The sequence below is a fragment of the Engraulis encrasicolus genome, chromosome 1 (genome assembly GCF_034702125.1).
Source record: "Engraulis encrasicolus isolate BLACKSEA-1 chromosome 1, IST_EnEncr_1.0, whole genome shotgun sequence".
NCBI lineage: Eukaryota > Metazoa > Chordata > Actinopteri > Clupeiformes > Engraulidae > Engraulis > Engraulis encrasicolus.
Window position 1 is genome coordinate 7,246,386 of NC_085857.1, and position 17,500 is coordinate 7,263,885.

General features: G+C 44.1%; 1 protein-coding gene across 1 annotated transcript in view; it reads right to left on the minus strand.

The window, feature by feature from the left end:
- Positions 1 to 13,682, minus strand: part of LOC134446826 (protein kinase C alpha type-like) — a 289,331-nt gene extending 275,649 nt beyond the window's left edge. Inside the window, exons 1-2 of the mRNA XM_063196121.1 lie at positions 13,310 to 13,682; positions 11,882 to 11,913 (exon numbers count right to left, since the gene is read on the minus strand). Coding sequence (XP_063052191.1) covers positions 11,882 to 11,913; positions 13,310 to 13,479 — 202 coding nt within the window. The 5' untranslated portion in view covers positions 13,480 to 13,682. The remainder of the gene's footprint in view (positions 1 to 11,881; positions 11,914 to 13,309) is intronic.
- Between the last annotated feature and the right edge of the window lie 3,818 nt (positions 13,683 to 17,500).

Below are 17,500 nucleotides of genomic sequence, written 5' to 3' on the forward strand. Positions count from 1 at the left end.
GCATTTGTTTTCATTGTATGTTGGGGGTAAAAGAATTTGTACCGGGACCGCTTCTTTCCTCCTGTGTACTCTGTTACGAGTATACTCTGAAGCCATGAGCTCAACTTGCCATACAGTGGTGTGGGAACCAATAGCAGTGCGTTTACAAATGCCATAAATCTCACAATCATAGATTTTATGGCCATGGGAAACTCAAGTACGCTCTTCTTCTCTTCCCATCACTTCCTTTTATTTCACAGAGGCCATATGATGACTGAAGTACTACCGTATGTTCACAGATGACGATGACCTTAAACTCACAGACACACAGCTATGAAATCAGGAGGCTGAGCTGGGATAGCTTATATGCATATGTTACCATACAGCACTTAAGTAATAACTTACATATAATATACATTCATAATACATATAATAAAAAGTGTGTACTTGAATTTCAAGTATGTACTAGATTAGAACCATGGGAAACTAAAGCACGCCACTTTTACTTCCCATCAGCAGTGTTGCCAGATTGGGCTGGTTCCCGCCCAATTGGGCTGCTTAGGATGGCCGTGTGCGGGTAAAAATGGCATTTATCAGAAAAACCGCCCAATTTTTGCCATAGAAATCAATAGAATTGGGCGGGATTTTGTGCTCCTAGGCGGGTTTTGAGCATTTTTTGGGCTGGAAATCATCAGCCTCATCTGGCAACCCTGCCCATCAGTTCCATTGTGTCACTGGTCTCTGGGATGTATCACGCTGCATTCACACCAACGGCGCAGACATCCACAGTACGTCAGAGTCGTCCGTTATCAGTGTCCGTTATCAGTCCGAAACTGTTAGAATACATGAAAACAACTCATGCCTTGCACACAGGAGCGCGGTGTAAGCGCGGCGTATGTCCGTCCCGCCCGGACATGTCCGCGTTGCTCCTTGAGAATAGAACTCGAGTCTATTTTCCTGCGCTGACGTCCACGTTCAATGTGCGGGCTCCATTGAAAATGAATGGCTGCTGCCCGCGGATAGAACGTGGACGTTGACTGTGCAGTGTGCAAGGCAGCCCGCGAACCTCTCGGACTCGCACTGCTCACGGAGACGTTAAGGAAACGTGCCGTCCCTGTGTGCATGTACCGTCATCTCACCAAGTCCTGCCGCCGACAGGCTCACAGCTACGAAGTCGGGAGACCAAGCATTTGCCACTGAGCAATATTAGTGCCTTATATATTTTAGCATAGATGACCACCGTACTATTTCCCATTATTCTGTCAAAAGTGGCATACAGTATAGTGGCATAGCATCCAAGTTCCCGGCTCTTCTGCTAAAGGTCAGTAAAGTGATGGAAAGCATCAGTGCTGCACAACACAACTGCACATTGCTGATTAAGAGGGAAAGGGAAAGGCAAAGGAAATAAAAAGGCCAGCAGCACCAGGCCTGATAGAGGAGAAGAGGAAACCCTTCTGTTCTCATCTGGGAATTAGTTGGGGGAAGGAAAAGAACAAGCGAAATACAGTACTAGCGAAAAGTTTACGCTCAACTGCAAAAAGATTTCCATTGGCATGCATTCCTGCTCAATGGAAACATATTCATTTGTATTGCCTCTACGGTGCTGATGCTAGATGAGGCACTCTTTCCTCACTGTTAGCGTTAGGATGAAACACATAATTTTGACAAACAGATATATTCCTCCCTACATCTTCATTCACACACATGCACACATTTGTCAAGAGCAATACATGAATGAATGAATGAATGAATGAATGAATGAATGAACTAGACTGCCTGTGCAGTCGCCTTCGACTGCTTAAGGTATATCCCCGAAACGCGACGCTTCCAGTCCCCAATCATTCCTACCACTCCCGTCCACCTTTTCATGAACATTTATGATAAATACAAAATATAAAATAAATATATTTAATATCTACACATAGATCAATGACGTGCAGAGGCTTAAAACCAAATGACTATTGTGAAAATGAAGGAAAAAATGGGGCAAATGGTAACACTGTTTTAATGGTTCACTATTACAGTGGATATACCACATTAGGTACAGTGTAATAACCAGTGTAACAATATTTAATACCACGTCATACCAGTGTGACACCATGTACCAATTTTGTACTTATATCATGTAGGCTATTTGTGTGTAAGTGGTATTACATGGTATTGCATATTTGTACACTGGTATTGCACTAGTATTACATGGTATTACATATTGTTACACTGGTTATTACACTGTACCTGGTATTGCCTATTTTTACACTGGTATTACACTAGTATTACATGGTATTGAATATTGTTACACTGGTTATTACACTGTAGGCCTACCTGATATGGTAGATTCACTGAAGTTATGGACCAAACAAAAATTCGGCCATCTTGAAAGTGTTAACCTCCAAACTCTAATCAGTTCATGAACCCACTCTAGAGCATTCACACACCAAATCTGAGACAAATCCATCCACCCGGTCAGATGTAATGGGCCAAACAAAAATTCGGCCATCTTGAATTCGGCCATCTTGAAATTGTTGACCTCCAAACTCGAATCAGTTCATGAACCTACCCTAGAACATTCACACACCAAATCTGGGACAAATCCATCCACCCGGTCAGAAGTTATGGACCAAACAAAAATTCGGCCATCTTGAATTCGGCCATCTTGAAAGTGTTAACCTCCAAACTCTAATCAGTTCATGAACCCTGTAGCAACCCAATGTAAGTAGGCTGCCGGATGTGAGTGCCCGGATATCCGCCCGAGTATTTACGTCTATTTTACCTCAGCTACTCGATTTCGCTCGTGTATTTACGACAGTTTAACCTCAGCTACTTGATTTCGGTCCGATTTGAGTCTGACTGAAGATGGAAGGGACATGGGTGCCGTGCGTAAAGAGCACACAGCACATCGCCGTTTCGGCGACACCAGAGAGTTCCTTGATCTCCCAATCAAAAGAATAGGCCCGGTGACCAATAACATCAAAATAATAATAAAAAATATATAAAATGAAATTATAACTTAAAACCGAATTGATTTGGGTGTGACAATTAAACTGTCTCAACCGGGCACCCAATGGGAATCCATCAAAAGATAACGGCGTTACTTTCTCGTCGGCATTATTTTGTTTTTATTATCCAGGAGGACTGAGCTGAAAACTGCAGCAGTCACCTTGCACAGTTCTAGCAGCTCTGAAGCGCGTGCGTGTCTAAGCAAATCACCCTGCACATTCGCAATGTTAAATAAAAAGTTTTGCACAAGATAGTCTAGGCTATAGATGCACTGGAATAGCCCGTTTCGGAAGGCATGTAAGTCACGAGTTTACCCAGTCTAAATGTAGCTAGCTCTCGGGAAGTTTCTGAGTTTTACTCCTTACATTAGTGAAACATAACATCGGGATATCCTACAAGTTAAAAGAATATCTGGGCATAGCCTTCTCTCTGAGTTAGAAAACAGCAGCTATGCCGCATATTGTGTATTATTTGGTGGTGCAAAAACAACACGCGAAACCATGCCGCATATTGTGCCATTATTATTGTTGATGCCGAAACAACAAAGTCAGATTGGTGACTAGAGCCTGCCCAGTACATTTAGACATAGCCTACGTATTTGATTGTGCCATGTACATTTAAAAGTGTCAGTGCAGAATTAAACCGGGCGCTGAATATAAATATTGGAGCCATTCTTCCTCCGTGTCTAGATACAGTCAGATGAGGCGCGCGCGCACGCCCTTATTTCTGTATTAAATGAAAATATCTTAAAACGGTGACAACATCAGAGAACCTTCGTGGTGGAGGAAACTTGCGGCGGGGCCGAGACCGAGTTGTTACGGGACACTCTTAATATTATTGAAGGGACAGACCATGCTCGATACTTTGCCCGGTCTAAATGTAGCACTCGAAAAGTTATGCCGCATATTGTGCAGATTATTTGGTGCTGCCAACAACACGTGAAACTTGGCACATTGTAGACTAGAGCCTATAATTTAGACATAGCCTATTCATTTGATTGTGCTACGTAAACGTATAAGTGTCTGTAAAGAATCAAACGGGGCGCTGAAATATTGGAGCCAGTAACTTCGTGTCCGGTGGATAGGCTATTGTGCAGAGGCGCACAACTAATTTCTCTCCCATCTCTCTGCTTATCAAGCCTCCGATCTCCAAAAAGACACGGGCACTCAGGATAACTGTTTACACGAGCTGTTTAAATAATGTGATGCACGTTCTTCGTGACATTGCGTGGTTTGGCCACCCTAAATTCAACATGACTGCGTTCGCACATATCGTTTAAACATCCATGATGGAATTGTCACTCTTACTGTGCAAGTATTGGATATGAAAATATCCTAAAACGGTCACAACACCAGAGGACCCGTGGTGGTGTGGTGGATATTTGCCGCGGGGGCCGAGGCCGAGTTGTTACGGTAGGCTACAATCATATTATAGAAGGGACAGTCAGGCGACACAGCGCGACTCACATAGGGTAGCTGTGGTACCGCAAAGCATTCCTGATGGCGGAAATTAATGCAAATGCATGCAAATACTCGGGCGGATATCCGGGCACTCACATCCGGCAGCCTACTTACATTGGGTTGCTACAACCCACCCTAGAGCATTCACACACCAAATCTGGGACAAATCCATCCACCCGGTCAGAAGTAATGGGCCAAACAAAAATTCGGCCATCTTGAATTCGGCCATCTTGAAATTGTTGACCTCCAAACTCGAATCAGTTCATGAACCTACCCTAGAACATTCACACACCAAATTTGGGACAAATCCATCCACCCGGTCAGAAGTTATGGACCAAACAAAAATTCGGCCATCTTGAATTCGGCCATCTTGAAATTGTTGACCTCCAAAGTCGAATCAGTTCATGAACCTGCCCTAGAGCATTCACACACCAAATCTGGGACAAATCCAAACATCCGTTCAAAAGTTATCGCGTTAACACGAAAGACCTTACGCGGCGGACGCGGCGGCGGCGGTGCACGCAAAACCATTACATCCCCGACGCTCCGCGTTTCGGGGATATAATGAATGAAAACCGTGTCAGACGAAGCATGAAAGCCAAGCAAGTGTCCATTTTTTCCCAGTTTGCACACAAAAACGAAACCAGTGTTTAGGAGAAGAAGAAAAACATTTTTAGAGGGAAAGAAAATCTGTGTACTGTTTAAACAAGAGGTAAGCTTACAAATGAAGTTTAACATAAAAATTTCCAGGAGCTGAGAAGAACCCTGGAGCAGGGCTGAATTAAGATGCCCTGGGGGCCCTAGGCTACAGGTTCCTGTGGGGCCCCCCGAAGGGCAAATTTCACAACAAATTTACAACGCCAGTGTCATAATTACGGATTAGGAATTAAGAATAACATGTACACCAACTGCACTCAACACAACAGATTATTTTTTTCAATATTGGATCTTGTCTCAATTCTGCTTTTTTGCACTTTTGGCCATTCAGGGCCCCCCTGACCGCTGGGGCGGGGGGCCCTAGTCTGCAGCCATATGGAGCCTGTGCGTTAATCCGGCCCTGCCCTGGAGAATAGATGAGCTCTTAGCAACCGTTTCCCCTAAAGAACACAAGAACACACCACGGTGCTTCGGCGCCATAAAACATTCAAAGAGGAGTAAACAGCATCTCGACCTCCACACCTAGTCACTGTGTCAACACCGCCTGGCCTGGCCTGGCTGTCTTATCCATCACACCTAACCACAAAGACAAACAGAGAGGGCTTCAAACCTAACACAACTTGTTGGCTCAGTCCTCTTGATCTCTTGGCTGATCTTTGCGCAGTATGGAGTGTATACATTGGGATCATAAACTTTATACGTGTTATAAACCTGTATTGAGTCATTTCAGTGACATTTCAGACAAAGGCCTTGCTTCTTTATTTCGGCCGACTTGCACAACCCCCAACCCCCCCCCCCCCCCCTTGGACATCCCTCTTACAAATGTTTACAAATCTACTGACGGTCCATAGATTTAAAAAAAAAAAAATGCTGAATCATTTCTGAGCATGGCACACATGATGTGGAGTGTGCGCAGACCTGCCCTGCCCTGTTATGTTTCCAGTGTAGATGTGTGACGAGTGCTGGACTGGCCATCTGGCATAGTGGGCATTTCCCAATGGGCCCTGCACTCTCGAGGGCCCCTACTTTCAGAAATGTGCAGGGCCCACCGGTGAGTCAGTTCTGGGCTGCTAATTATGAGGGGGCCCTTTAAGCCAAACGTACCGGGGCCCTATTTCTCCCCCAGCCCAGCCCTGCGTGTGACACATCTACACTGCAAATGTAGCAGAGCAGAGCAGAGCAGGGCAGGCCTGCGCCCATGCACACAAGACTCTGTTTGAGATGAGCCTCCATGGGCCCTCCTCCCCTTACAACAGTGGTTCCCAAACTTTTTCCCTTCCGCACCCCCTGGTGCATTTCAATGTGGTTCGCGCACCCCCTAAGCGAATGTTGCACACGCGCACATTATGCAGTAATTTTGGGAATCCTCTTTTCCAATAGACCTAATGCTTTTTCTGCCTTCATTGCAATGGAACTTGTTGCATGACAAGTCTAGGAGTAATAAATTACACTTCAGATGGACCCTTCCAGCATACAATTCATCAAACAATTAAAAACTTACTTAATACTGTGTAAAAAACACACATCTCAGCCACTGCTCTATTCAGCTCGCGCACCCCCTTGGGGCAGGCCGCGCACCCCCAGGGGTGCACGCACCCCAGTTTGGGAAACCCTGCCTTACAACAACACTAGAGAATGCTCCTCTTTACCCCGACCAAAACCATCTCTGAGGTTGTCCTATTTTAGTTAGGATATTTGGATCTCACAAGTGTAGCATAACAAGTACAGGCGCACACACACACACATGTGCAAACACACACGCATGGCCGCACGCACGCACACACACACTTCCAGACGAGGAGACAGGGAGACAGCCCAGAGCAGAATCAGCTGACACTGTGACAGCTCCGCGTAATCACCATAATCATTCTCTTGCTCCACCGGGCCGCGACTGTCAGCCGTGCTGCAGCTTTTCACTTGGCCCCGGCTGGGTTTTGTGAATGGAACCAGACAGCATGCCGCAATAAGGCTGAGCTCAGTGGCACTCTCTGTCTCCTTTAAACCTTCTCTAGCTAAAAGATATGCAAGGGTTTTTTTTTGTTGCTAAATCCTACAATTTTAATCATGATTACAGAAGCAATACTACAGATAATACAGGAGCAATGTCCTAGGCGACACTGCATTCAAATCAAACAACTTCTGAATTTGCGCTCGCTTGTGTGTGGTCTAGCACAGCAAGTACCAACCATCATGCATTAAAAATGTTGATTGTCCTGAGCACAGTCAGATTCAGAATAATACAGAAGCATTGTCCGGCATGATCATGAAATCAACTAATGTGGAATTTGGTGTTGCTGGTCATGCACAGCAAGCTCCAAACCACCACGCATTAATAAAAGAAAAAATGTTAGTTGGCCTGAGCACTGCAAGGGTTGAATGCTGGATGAGTCTGTCCTCACAGGACAAGGCATGTGGTGTGGCCTCTGATTTGATTTGTCGTCAGTCCATACATGGGTTCACCGTAGGGGTGTAGATAAAATCGAAATGTATCGATGCATCGAAGTATCGCGTCGTATCGTGCGGCATTCTTAAGTATTGAAAAGAATCGAATCGCCGGACCCTGTCCAATGCCCTAGCTCCATAACACAATCGCAGTGGAAAAGTAATTGGAAAAAATCGAATCGAATCGTATCGCATCGTATCGTGGGGATTTCTTAAGTATTCAAAGAGAATCGAATCCCTGCTTTAAGAAATCGATACCGCATCGTATCGTCATGAAGGCTGTGATTTACACCCCTAGTTCACCTTGCTTCCAAACACATGTTCTGAGGAGGGACAAGACACTGGCAGCCAGCCAACCATGTGAGCTAATTTTTTGACCGACAACGGTTTTCAACTATCACATGTTGAGTTGTGCGCAGCTAGTGTCGCGCAGCCAGGAGAAAACAAAAATGTAGAACCCATCCATCCATTCTATCTTCCCAGAGAAGAACCCCTCCCAAGCGGCCCACTTTTACAACCGGACGTGGCGCACGCAGCTGCAGCGACTCCTTACTCTCCCAACTCGCAGTGTTTATTTGTGTTATAATGTGTCTTTCGAAATGTCTATCGTCGGAAACTATGTCGGAACGCACGTACAGTCGGCAACAGCTGTTGCAGATAAGAATGGACAACTTAAGCGATGTATTGGATATACCAACAGAGACACTGGAAGAACTGGGGATACTACGGCGGCATACATCGGACCCGTCTGCCTCGCCTACATGGAGACGGCGAAAGCGGTGCTCCAGAATTAGGAAGAGAGGCAAACGAGGTGGCGTCGAAACACGGCTTGCAGCCTCTTAATGTATGTTCTCTACAAGTCTTCTGTTGTCCAGTCTTGCACTTTAAATGTCTGTATGAGCAATGTCTACGTCCATACTGTCTTATGTCCATGTATGAGTACTGTCTATGTCTATACTGTCTATGTCCTTACCTAGATTAGTCTATGTCTGCATGGGAGAGCAAGAAACGCAATTTCAAATTCTTTGTATGACCAGTGCATGTAAAGAAATTGACAATAAACTTGACTTGACTTGACTTGACTTGACTTGACTTTGACAACAGGCTTACTAACAGCACACTGGTGACAGAATATATAGGAGATTCAGAAAGTCAAAGAATGCGCGCACATCAGTGGCATAGGAGCTGGACCAAAAATGATTTGTGCCTTTAAATCTTTGGGAGCATTTAACAGTGTTGCGGACCCTTATTTTCATTTCAGAATATATAGGAGCCCAGAGATGTTCCAGTTGACAAGGTCCCTCACACACAATTCAATGTAAACAACAATTGCATAACCCAAAATATTGCTCAGCCAGGTATATAGGCCCATTCATCCAGAGAACACGTGCAATTTTAATCAACCTAAAACAGGACTTCCCTCCATAACAAAAATAGTCAAATAAACATCAAAGCAGAATCACGTCCAATTTCAGTATTAGGGCTTAGCAAGATGCCCATCAGTATCTCAGTCAGACAGGAAAGAACCCCACATGTGAAAGTGAAAGCCCATTGGGAAACTCCAACTCCCATTGTCATTGTGACACAGCACTCCACAGCACACAAGTGAACACTGCACACTGCACACAACGAAATTGCATTTATGCCTCACCCGTGCAAGGGGGCAGCCCTCAGTGGCGCCCCATGGGGAGCAGTGCGGTGGGACGGTACCATGCTCAGGGTACCTCAGTCATGGAGGAGGATGGGGGAGAGCACTGGTTGATTACTCCCCCCACCAACCTGGCGGGTCGGGAGTCGAACCGGCAACCTCTGGGATGCAAGTCTGACGCCCTAACCGCTCACCCATGACATGTTAACATGTTAAATGTTAATTTTTTATTAATACCATATCACTTATTGTAACTGGTTATCACTGATTCACCACTGTCACTCACCAATGTTAAATGCTCAGTTTGTATGTATTACTTCGTCACTTTTACTATTATTGGTCTATCACTCTTACTTGTCCTGGCTTGCACTTTTGATGCCAGTCTGTAAATGTCAGTCATGTGAAGGTCTGTGTCCTTCACGATACATAGAGAGAAATGTAATTTCAGTTTCCTTATGACATGTGCATTTGAAGAAACTCCCAATAAAAGCTGACGTGACTTGACTTGACTTGACTTGAAAAGTAGAAGTGAAAGTAAAAGCCCTCATTAAGTACGTAAGGGTTAACGTTCGGCGAGAAGGTCGCTACCGTGGAATAGCAGCACGACAGAGAGAATCTTTAGACCCCGACGCGGAGCGGAGGGGTCTTGTTCTCGCTGAAGTGCTGCTATTCCACAAAGCGACCGACTCGCCGAAAGTTAACCCGCTTATTATATGGATATACTTAAATGATTCACACATGGCGGGGACATTTCTTTAGGCCAATTTAATGTTAAGATTGTTGCTGCGCAAAACAAAACAGTGTCGTTGTGGAACACCGGCAACAGCTAGGTAGCCAGGACAACAGGTGTTGTCTATCACAGCAGCTGATTAGAGTCTTGTTGAAAAGTCGCTTTAGCAGCGAAAAGTCTTGTTGCCATTGACAGCGGTCTGTTATAGACCAACCCGTCCGTTATCGAAAAATAACAGACGTGCGAACGTTGGGGAGCCCCGTTGAAATGAATGGAGCATTGACCGATGACGTCACAACCATATAATACTGTGTAATAATGGCCAGCTAGCAATCCCCTTTTACACGCCAGGGCTGAATTTCTCAAAAGAGAAGCTGTTAGCCTGTTAGCAACTTCGGTAGTTGCCAATGGGAAAGTGAATTGAAAACAACAAAGTAGCTAATGTAGTAAGCAACTTTGGTTTCGAGAAATGCATCCCAGAGCTCCTCCTCATTATCATGACCTGAGTGTCAAACTGCTGACATATTGGACCAAGGTGTTCATGAAAACGGAGCCTCTGAGAGAGAAAAAATGCAAACCAAAAGGAGGCCGTACTGCCTTGTTAAGAGCAGTGGTGTAGTCTATGTAGAACGCAGGTATACAGAGTATACCCACTTCTACATTTTAGGGGCTTCAGTATACCCACTTCAAATTGGTTGATCCTTTGTTTAGAATAGCATAAATATACACAGTATACCCACTTCAAAAAATGTTTGAATATACTTTTGATGTGCACTGTTGAGTGTTGTTGATGTAAATGAGCATGTTCCATAATGTATATACGATATGGAGAAGTCACCCCCCCCCCCTTACCTCCAGCTGTGGTGCCTGCCAAACAAAAACTCAAAACCATTTCTCGAAACCATAGTTGCTAACTTCATTAGCTACTTTCTTGTTTGCAATGCAATTTCCCATTGGCAACTACGCAAGTTGCTAACTGGCTAACACCTACGCTACACCAGTCCTAACCCCAGCCTTGTTAAGCCACATCTACAGCACTACTGGCTGTGTGAATGTTCAAACGTTACAAAGTGCTTGAATGTAGGCACAAATTGCATTCCCATAGCTTTCAGGACGGTACAATAGGGGCATTAAGCAAACCAGTGTGACACAGTACCAAGAACTGAACCCTCAACACATTCACGTTGTCCTCAACATGGTTTTCAGAGATGGCTCAAGCAATGGCATAGAAAGAGCGTCCCCCAACACACAGGCCTTCATACTATGTCTTGACTGGCTGAATCCACTGTCTATATTGACGATTGACCAATGGGCCTCCCCCTCTAAATTGTTGGCTAATCCCCAGGAAAACAACCACAACAACAACAACAACAGTATCAGCCCCTGGGAACTGCAGGTGTTCTGTAAAATACTCCTACATGCCAGATAATCCTACAAACCCCCATTGGGCATGCGCAGACCATGAAACGTCAACACCAGCTGATCCTAAGACTGTGCAATTTTAGCTGAGAACAGAGAAATAGAGTACTTACATTTACAATTTACACTACAGGTGTGTGTTTATTATCATTATTTGTGTATGTGTGTCTTAGAAATTGAAGTGTGACCCTGGCAATTTAGCTAACTTACTCGTTATGCTAGCGCTTTTGCTAGCGCTTTTGCTAAACTTTAATAAAAAGCCAGGTTTTTGGTAGTACTTGTATCCATGACCATGCGATGTTATTTTCATAATTTTCATCTCGTAAATCTAACACCCTGTTTGGTGTTACTGTTTTGTATTTTACTGTAAACAATATTATGTAGGAAAATATGACAATGAAGGAAAGGAAAACCTGTCAGAACACCGGCCCACCAGGAAAATGCCCTCTATGCCAGATTACCAGTCCAGCCCCGGATGTCTCCACCCAATGCTGCTTGGTGGTCTTTGGGAAAACACTGCATGTGTATATACCCAATTAAAACTCTTACCTTGGCATTGGAAGCCTTGCTTGCCAAATCCCCTGTGACAGGACAGAGAGAAGGAGGGAGAAGGAGAGAGCGAGAAAGGGGGAGAGAGAAGAAGGGAGGGAGAGAGGGAAGAGGAGGAGGGAGCGAGAAAGGGAGAGAGAGAAGAATGGAGGGAGAGAGGGAGGAGGAGGAGGAGGAGGAGAGACAAAACAAGTCACGTGAGTAATCTCCTCCACAGTCGCAAGGGAAGACCACAAACTTTGTTAAATCTCTTAATGGGCTTTTAGCTATCAATGCTCCTTCACTGGAGCACAGACTCTTAAGCAGTTTAAGTTATTCTGTGGAGACCAGTACATTTATGTAGCCTACAAGCCTTACACTCCTTCACCATGACATAATGAGATGTTAAACACCATGAACAACAATAACAACAGACATCATAGGAAGCAGCCAATAATCAAGTCATACTAACTCTACCTAAAACTGCATAATGCAAAAAATAATAGTAATCAATAAATAGTGCACTTTAATGTAGTGTATGTGGTTTTGGACAGGAGAGCACTGCAATCCTGCAAAGAAAATCCTTTAGTACCAAAAGAGACTATTATTACTATAGCCTGGCTGTCATATCCATTCAACAGATGTAGCCTACACACACAGTAGGCTACCTGCAGTTGATTCAGTATGACCAGGAAATGGAAGAGTTTTCAAATGAGTATTTATTCAAAGTGAAGTATGTTGCTTACTTGGGCTTCTGAACCTGGCCTGGCCTGGGGTGACTAATGTATTGTACGGCCCAAAATAACGACTGGTATTACTTAGCACTCTTAAAGATAATAATTTTGGCAACTATCTAAATGTAAACGCTGAATATTCCTTTACATAGACATCATTATAACTTATTAATGACACTTTGACCAGTTATTACACCTTGCAGTTGCAACTTGCCCCTCATTTCACTCCGAAATATCCCCCAACACTGCAACTGCACGGAACACACCCCTTTTGTCACCCATGGCAGGGCGAAAAAAACACGGGTGGGTCAAGTTGAATGTGGACAATACTCACTGCTAAACACGAATCCGACTCGGCGCAAAGGAAATAAACGCGCACAGGCATGGCGTGGTGAGATAAAAACGGAATTATTGGGAATTTTTGACACGTTGTAAGAAATTAGTGGCTGTTTTTTTTTCTTTATCCCAAACGACAGGCAAAGGTAGCGTTGCATAGTTTCCGTAATGCTACACATACGTCCAGTGGAAAGACGAAGATGGAATTGAAAACAAACGCGGTTCTCCTCACTTTAGAACTACCAATGTAAACGACCGTTGCTTGTCAGGTTGAAGGCAAAACTTCAGCCAAATTGCAGGAATGGCAAACGTTAGCCTGTCTATGGACGTTGCGCGAAGTCCATTCAACAGGCTGCCTGTCGAAAAGAGATATGCTTACCAGATGAAGTCGGTGCAATGGCTGCAGAAAGTCGGCTGTTTGAAAAATCTTGCAATAAATTTGTGGTTCTTCACTTCATGGACGTTCTTCTGCTTCAGCGCACCTCTGCGGGCGAATCCTCTGGCAACGTCCGCTCCAGAGGACTCGTTGGCGGGTGTGACATCTGCCATGGCAAAGAATTTCAAGTATTGCTCTTTGATCAGTTGAAGGAGTTTGCACTCTGTAGATATATTTCCTTTCTTGAGTGGACCAGCAACTCTTGGCTGTAGTATAACTACAATACCAGGGAGGGAAATCACTGGCCACTTGCAGTTCAGTAGCTACAACTAGTTGCCGTACTGACAGGCAGGCAGCTTTCACTGTACGCTGCTTTCCTTCCTTCTTGCACTTGAGGTGACGTCAGTGGCTTTACGGCCTAAGGGGAGGGATATGCCCTCGACTGTTTTTTTTTTTTTTTAGCTCATTGGTACCACCTAGTGTTTATTAGTTATAACATGTGAAACTCCCTTGAATTACTTTGTTTAGTAGCCTATAATATTACTGTAACAATAGACTAAAGTAGTAGACTAGGGTGGCGCGCGCACGCACACACACATTCTCTCTCTCTCTCTCTCTCTCTCTCTCTCTCTCTCTCTCTCTCTCTCTCTCTCTCTCTCTCTCTCTCTCTCTCTCTCTCTCTCTCTCTCTCTCTCTCACACACACACACACATACACACACACACACACAGCACACTATCCCATGACATAGACATACACAGGACTGACATTTTGTGAGAGACAGGCCACTAACAGTGATGAGCAGGGGTGTAGTGGGCTGTTATGCGGGGGTACGCAGTCCACCCACTTTTCCTGAAGTGAGATTTAAAAAAATATCTTCTGCCCATGTTTGAATACAAAAAAGAATGCTCACATAGCAGTATTGCAGGTGATTGACCAAACAGATGAAAACGGAGAAGCAATGACGGTAGATTAAGGACAGTTGGGGGGGTTTGATATGATAAGTTGCCTAATTATTTGATGACGTTACAAATTGCGTACCCCCACTTTAAAAATCCCCTCTACACCACTGGTGAAACCAGTAACAATAAAGTGATGACATAATATCCACTGAACATTTATATAGAATAGAATGACATAGACATAGACATAATAATAATAATAATAATAATAATAATAATAATAATAATAATAATAATAATATTAGGCCTAATAGGGCAGGGCAGTCATGGGTAGCCTAAGCAGTTAGGGCATCAGTAGCCCAAAGGTTGCTGGTTCGACTCCCGATGGGGAAGTAATTAGCCAGTGCTCTCCCCCATCCTCCTCCATGACTGAGGCTGAGTCTCAAATGGCGCACTTGTGCACTTTAGTGTTCAGGTTTCAGTGCGTATGCCGTATTAGTTACGCACTGAAACATAGTGCCCGAAGTGCACAAGTGCGCCATTTCAGATCCAGCCTGAGATACCCTGAGCATGGTACCGTCCCGCCGCACTGCTTCCTTGGGGCGCCAATGGGGGCTGCCCCCTTGCAAGGGTGAGGCATAAATGCAATTTCATTGGGTGCAGTGTTCATTTGTGTGCTGTGGAGTGTTGTGTCACAATGACAATGGGAGTTGGAGTTTCCCAGTTGGGCTTTCACTTCACTTTCACTTCACAATAGTAATAAAATAGTAATTAAGAAACTATCTGAGACAAGGCTATGCTGTACGTACACAGTATAGTGCAGTTAGTCAGTGACACTTATCAAGTAGCAGCACTGGATGCTGCACGGTGTGCCTCCCTTCATTCGTTGCCTGTTCACGTCAGAGCAGACTTTAAAATCTTGCTGCTCACGTACAAAGCCCTACACCAGGGGTCCCCAAACTAAGGCCCGGGGGCCGTATGCGGCCCGCCATGCCCCTTCGCACGGCCCTCCATCTCTCTGCACCTCACCATTTGAACTGGCCCAAAGAATCAATCCTCACAGGAAAAAAATAATGATAAAATACATTTTTAATTCATTTTAATTTTGTTTATCAACAGGCCTTCCTCCAGTTTAATTTTCACAAACCTACTGTGTATCACTAGAATTATCATGATAGTTTCTCATCTCACTGTAATATAAACAGGCCTACCATTTCTATTGTATCACTCATAAACTGTCAATCACCATATTTTTCTAACCTTCCCTAGCTATTTTTACATGATAATTAGAAATTAAAATACCTGTGGTATTTAAAATTGAAAAACATGTGAAGTACTCATAAGACTTTTGCAAATCACTTGTAATGATTAACTATTTTGTGCTAGAAATTATGGCTATAACAGGCAGTGGCCTAGTATACAGCCCACATGATTGATCCCGGCCCCTGATCACAGTCAGGAACGATAATGTGGCCCCCTGTGAAAAAAGTTTGGGGACCCCTGCCCTACACGGCCTAGCACCTACTTATTTGTCCGAGCTGCTCACACCCTACATTCCAGCTCGGTCCCTGCATGCTGGTCTCCTATCAATCCCTGTGGTGCGGAAGAAGTCTGCTGGCCACAGGGCTTTTGCCTTCCGCGCACCCACACTGTGGAACAATCTTCCCCTTAATGTTAGGCAGGCAGGCTCTATAGGGATCTTTAAATCCAGCATTGTGTTACGCTCTGAAGTGCATTGGTCTTTTGTTAATAATTTTGTCTTTCTTTTATTTTTTCCACCTATACTTTTATATTATTAAGCTTGCTTAGATTACCATGGCCTACCTTTTGATTATTTCCCCATCATTTTTATTTTCCTCATCATTTTCTTGTATTATGTTTTAGAGTTAATTCATTATTTTATTTGATTTTATTTGATTTTATTTTTGTTTTACAGTGTTTTGAGACCATGTTGTATGGTGATACTGCACTTTAAACAATAAAGGATGATTATTTTTATTATTGTTATTATTATTGTCATTATTATTATTATCATTATTATTGTGTATTGCAGGTCTCCAGGCAGGTCTTCCAGGCAGGTGGGTTAGTTGGTGCAGGAAGCTGCAAATTCATATAGCTCAGTTCCATAGGTGGTAAGTATAATTGTGAAGTGTTATTTGGGCATTAAAGGGACAGTTTGGTCAATTTCAACATGCAGTTGTAATGCTCACACTACCCTGGACTTGTCAGTGCCTAAGATTTTTTTTCTTCTTCTTCAGCCGTTTCCGAGATCCTGGTCATTGTAATGGGGGCAGCTCTTTGTTTACATTTCAAAAAAACATTTGTATTTATTCCCAAAAACATCCAAAAGGTTATAAAACATCAGCAGACAACTAGCAAACAGCAGTACCTTTTGGGAAAATATTTGGAGTTGGCCTATGTTTCATTTTTTAAAAATGTAAACAAACGCTGCCCCCATTAGAATTGCTCATATCTCGGAAAGGGCTGAGCCGAAAAATGTGGCATCACCAGGTACTGACAAGTCAAGGGGAGCGTGAGCAATACAACTGCATGTTGAAATTGACCAAACTGTCCCTTTAAAGCACCTTGATCATGAAAGTGAAAGTGAAAGCCCATTGGGAAACTCCAACTCCCATTGTCATTGTGACACAGCACTCCACAGCACACAAGTGAACACTGCACACAACGAAATTGCATGTATGCCTCTCCCGTGCAAGGGGGCAGCCCTCAGTGGCGCCCCATGGGGAGCAGTGCGGTGGGACGGTACCATGCTCAGGGTACCTCAGTCATGTAGGAGGATGGGGGAGAGCACTGGTTGATTACTCCCCCCACCAACCTGGCGGGTCGGGAGTCGAACCGGCAACCTCTGGGATGCGAGTCTGACGCCCTAACCGCTCACCCATGACTGATTGTCACCCATCATTGTAGTGAAAGTTGAATTTTCATTATCATTTGGGGTGTATAGAAGGCAAAATTGGTTGAAGACCCTTTCTAACTAGGGCATGGGTTTCGCAAAAACATTGACGTTCTAATTAAGCCTAGAACCTAAATATGAGGTGCCACTTAAATATACCACATCACTCAAGGTTTATATACAATCATTTTATAGGCCTAGGCCTACATACATAGGCCCCTGTATCCTCCACATCCGTTTTCAAAGATGCAATGTTTTTCACGTCAGTTTTTAGCCCACTATTTTTTTACTGTTGTAATGCACTATCTACCACTCCCCTCCCTGCAGGACATTTACACCACACGCCTCACCCGGAAAGCACTGATGATCATCAAAGAC